The following is a 4,920-nucleotide window of genomic DNA, read 5'->3' on the forward strand; positions in this document are numbered from 1 at the left end:
ACTCATGCCTGTCTCTTCTGGACACCCCAGCCTTCTCTGCCCCTCCCTGTATATGGACCTTACCACCAAATGCTGTCCATCTCCCACTGGACCGCGAGAGTGTGGACCATTTCTTTTTCACTGCTGCAGCTCTAGATCTAGCCTTGGGCCAAATACAAAGTGGCTGGCAAAGTTAGTAGCTGGGCCTTGACACATGTGTACTTATGGGGATGAGGGTTTAACTCATTAACGGTCTAACTCTTAGACCAGTTACAGGCTTGTCCTCCTCACCAGAGCTCATAGTTTTACTGGAAAGAAAGGCTGAGCTGATGGGCCATGTGAGAGCTGCCAGTTTTGATGTGTAAACCCTGAACCGTCCTTCCTGAAAGGCCTGGAGTAGATAATCTTTCGCCTAGCATCTGATAAAGCAACCTTAATCATGTTTCTTCATTATTCTTTTCTATTTAAATAGTGATGGATTCACCTGAGATTGGAGAATTCTTTGACTCGAATCAGCAGGCGTGGATCCTTAAGGGCCGGACCCTCGTGATAGCTCCATTGAACAACAGTGTGACTCCAGGTAGGTGAGAGGTCACCACGTGGTTGATCTTTGTGATGTGATCCCCCACACATCATTGCGGCTGGGATACTGGTATCCAGCCTTTTGTTAAAAGTGTGGCTTTATAACAGGGCTCACCTGGAGGGGGAAGAATTCCACACCAGCCTGGGAAGGAGTGTCTTGGACCAGGGCAAAGAGAGCAGAGAGAGTGGAGCGGCGTTCTGGGGAGCAGTGATCTGAAGGCCTGTCTTAGGGAAGAGGAGTGGCTTGTTCTGCCAGACTTCTGGTGTCCTAAGAGGACTAACTGGTTGGATAGCACAGGAAGGCAGATTTCAACGTGACATTAGGCAATACTTGTCAATGAACAGGGCTCTCCAAGGCTCAGGGGGGTTGCTTGGGGTTGGAGCTTCTCACCTCCAGGTGTTCAAGCAGAGGTGTGAAAATCTCAAGGGTGGGGTCTGCCCTCTGATTAACTCTTTGTGTTTGCTCCATTTCTTAGGGCAGTGATTGGTGCTTGGTGAGAATGAATGAATGAATATGAGGCTGGCCATTTTGTGGGTCTGGGGTAGTAGGGACTGTACTCTTAAGATCTCTTCCAGCCTTACCTGGAAGATCCTGGTCTTTCCTGACTTCCAAAGGGCACGGACTGTGTGCGTTGGTGGTATGTGGTGAACATAGCTGCCTTCCAAAGGGGCACTGACACCATATCCCCTCTTATCTAACAGTCATTGTCACTATTATGCCGTGCAAGAATCCAGGCTCTGTTGAGGAAGACAGAAGGATTCCCATTTATTTGGGAATAAAGGATCCAGAAATGTGTCTGTGTTGTGAGGACGCCAGAGGACAGCCCAAATTGCAGCTGAAGGTGAGTGACTGAGGAAAATAATGTAGAAAAACCTCAATTTCTTTTCTGAGAAGTTGATTTGTTAGGAAATCTAATTTTATAAGTAAAAAAGAAATATCGTCCTGTCCTTAAGCATACTTCTCCCTTCCTCCGTTAGAATAATGTGCCTGCACCCCTCGCTAGTTGAGGGCTCGTCTTTCTTGAATATTGAGACATTCTAGCCGTTGTTTGTTTGTTTGTTTTAATTGGGGTATAGCTGCTCTACAATGTTGTGTTAGTTTCTGCTGTACAACGAAGTGAATCACCTATGTGTATACATATATCCCCTTCCTCTTGGGCCTCCCTCCCACCCCACCCCCCGTCCCACCCATCTAGGTCACCACAGAGCACCGAGCTGAGCTCCCTGTGTTATACAGCACGTTCCCACTAGCTATCTGTTCTACACATGGCAGTGCACATACGTCAATCCCAATCTCCCAATACATCCCACCCCCCGTGTCCACATATCCATTCCCCACATCTGCATCTCTATTCCTGCCCTGCCAATAGGTTCATCTGTACCATTTTTCTAGATTCCACATACATGAGTTAATATACAATATTTGTTTTCCTCTTTCTGGCTTACTTCACTGTCTATGACAGACTCTAGGTCCATCCATGTCTCCATGAATGTTTATTCAAATATATTCTCTCCTTCATTCTGCCTCCCCTCTGCTTTTCGAATTCCTATTCATCACTTATTGGAACTTTGAGATCTCACTTCAATATCTCACCTAATTTCTCATACTTTCTGTCCTTTTTTTTTCATGTTGCATTCTGGGAGAACTCGTTGGTTCAACATCCCAGGTCCTGATTACCTTTTAATTCACACGCTAAATTATCTTTCTATTCTGTTTTTATGAAATTTCAGTCTTTACTATGCTAATTCTCAAGCTCTCTAGTTGGTTTTGCATTTTTCTTCTTTATAACTGCCTGTTAGTAAAAACTTGTTTCTGAAACTTCTGTTTACTGCAATTCAATTTAATTCAACTCAGTATAATCCAAGTCAGCAAATGTGTGTGTTCTTACTGGCCTCCAGCACTGTTGTGGGCATTTGTGAATCATCAGTGCACAGAATGGCAAGAGTCCTGCCCTCCTGGGGCTTGCATTCTAGTGGGAGAGGAGAAATGGTCCACAAGAAGTATAATCATGGGTAAATCTGTGGCGTGTGAAAGGGTGTTATGTCTCCTGGGAAAGAACGATTAGAGCCGGATTAAGAGACTGGCAGTGCCAGTAACAGATGGGGTCTGGCTGTGTGGTAAATAGTATAGCAGGCATTATCGCAAAGGTGAGATTTTAGCAGATGGGAGAGGAGGCAAAGGAGTGAGCCAGCAGTGTCCAGTGAGGGCAGGTTCAGTCAATTCAAATTGCTAGAACGTTTTGAATAGAAGAGTGACATGAACGGACATATGGTTTTTAAAAAAATTATTTATTTATTTACTTACTTATTTATTGGATGCATTGGGTCTTAGTTGCGGCATGCGGGATCATTCGTTGCAGCATGAGGGCTCTTTGTTGTGGCGCGTAAGCTCCAGAGCGCCCGGACCCAGTAGTTGCTGTGCATGTGCTGTTTAGTTGTGGCCCGCAGGCTCAGTAGTTGCCGTGTGCGGCCTTCGTTGCCCTGCGGCACATGAAATCTTAGTTCCCCGACCAGGAATCCAACTGGCATGTCCTGCATTGTAAGACAGATTCTTAACCACTGGACCACCAGGGATTATTTTGTCCGCTACTTGATAGCCGCGTGTGAAGGGCAAAGGGGAGAGTCCTGTTGGAGGCTTTGAGGTGATCCAGGTGTGATCTGATAGATATGGGGATAGCATGGAGGTAGGAAGAAAACGGTCAGATTCTGGAAATATTTTCAGTTGAGTCAATGGGCTTTGCTGACAGAGTGAATGTGGAGTGTGATTAAGAAGATGAGGACCGAACAGTACATTTTCAGCTCTGTAAGCAAGAGCTGCATGGTGTTGACCCTGCAGGCTTTGTTAAGACTTTGAATTTTGTGATAATTAGAAAATCATTCAAGACATTTAAGCCGGAAGGTAACGTGATCTTATTTATTCAATTATTTCAGTTTACAGTTAACTCAACTGCTTTGTGGAGAATGGGTGGTAAGGATGGAGCAGGTGTAGGGGAGGGAGTGAGAAGTGGTTCAGTTCAGGAAAGATTTTGGAAGTAGGGCTCACAGGCCTTGCTGCTGGATTAAATGTGGAGGGATCTAAGAAAGCAATATCAAGGATGAATCCTAGGTTTTTGGCTGCCCAAAGAATTGGCTAGATTAACTGGAAGTTATTAACTGAATAAAGGAATCTTTTGGAAGAATTCCCCCTACTCAGGGTGGAATGTGGCTGAATTATGGACCATTCCTGTGTCTCTTTGGGGAATCTTGGACATAATGCAATTTACTTAGAAATACTTATCTTACCTAAGTAGAATGATATGTGAATATATAAACATATACATCCACAAATATACTTCTATATACAATATAGAAACCTTTTCTGATTGTTCTATATACTTTGCTTTTTTGAGTGCAAGTCCTTTGATTTGTTAGACCCTCTTGTGCCTTTTTCGTGGCTCTGACCTTTCTCATATGTTTGGCAATTAATTGGAAACCCAAACACCCCTGCCCTGGCGGTCCTTTGCCAGAGCAGTGGTTCCTGCGGGAGGGGGGCTCTCACGGATGCAGCTTTGGTGAGGGAAGACCTTGGCTTCCTGCAGCAAATTTGCATTTCCTTCCTTTTCCTGGGGGTGGGGTGGTCCCCGCAGCCTCTTGTGCGGGGAGAGTTCCAATTTGTCATTCAAGGGTGGCCACTTGTTCATGAACCTGTGTCTTGTGTCACTCCATGCCATCTCTGGAGTTGAGGGTGGGGGGCAGGAAGGTGAAATTTCACGTGTGTTCACTCTGCTGTTCCTTTGAAATGGGCTTTTCTTGGTTTGCTCTAATAGATGGATAGGGTTGCTCAAACTTCGGAACATTTACATGTTGTGTACAAGTAATGTTGAACTACTCAAACAGCCTGTGCTTCTCCTTCTGGCATTTTCTGTCCCATTTCAGGACCAGGATATACTGGATCTGTACAACCGACCTGAGCCCATGAAGCCCTTCCTTTTCTACCGTAGCCAGACAGGCAGTACCTCCACCTTTGAGTCCGTGGCCTTTCCTGGCTGGTTCATCGCCTCCTCCTCCGAGAAAGGCCAGCCCATCTTTCTCACTTCGAACCTGGGGAAAATGCACACTACTGCCTTCCGTATAGACTTATTTAACTCAGCCTAGAGGTGGCAGCTTGGTCTTATAGTTTCTCGTTCTCAGCGTGTCTTCATCTGGATTATCTCAGCGTCATTGCACATTGATGCTGAGAGGTGGGCTTGGCCCTGTTCTCATCTTATTTTATGAACGGAGAAGAAGCAATGACCTCGTGGCATCCAAGGAATAGAATGTGGGCTCGAAAGCAGGAGGGAGGCGGTGACGTGTGGCTCTCCTTTCAAGCTGAAACTGTAC

The 4,920-nt window shown here is 45.6% G+C and overlaps 1 protein-coding gene across 1 annotated transcript; it reads left to right on the forward strand.

The window, feature by feature from the left end:
- Positions 1-453: 453 nt before the first annotated feature.
- On the forward strand, positions 454-4,695 carry IL36G (interleukin 36 gamma). Its single transcript, XM_065891636.1, has 3 exons — positions 454-559; positions 1,264-1,403; positions 4,477-4,695. Exons 1-3 carry the CDS (start codon positions 454-456, stop codon positions 4,693-4,695), a joined length of 465 nt encoding a protein of 154 aa, XP_065747708.1.
- Positions 4,696-4,920: the final 225 nt, after the last annotated feature.

The sequence above is a fragment of the Phocoena phocoena genome, chromosome 14 (assembly GCF_963924675.1).
Source record: "Phocoena phocoena chromosome 14, mPhoPho1.1, whole genome shotgun sequence".
Classification (NCBI taxonomy): Eukaryota; Metazoa; Chordata; class Mammalia; order Artiodactyla; family Phocoenidae; genus Phocoena; species Phocoena phocoena.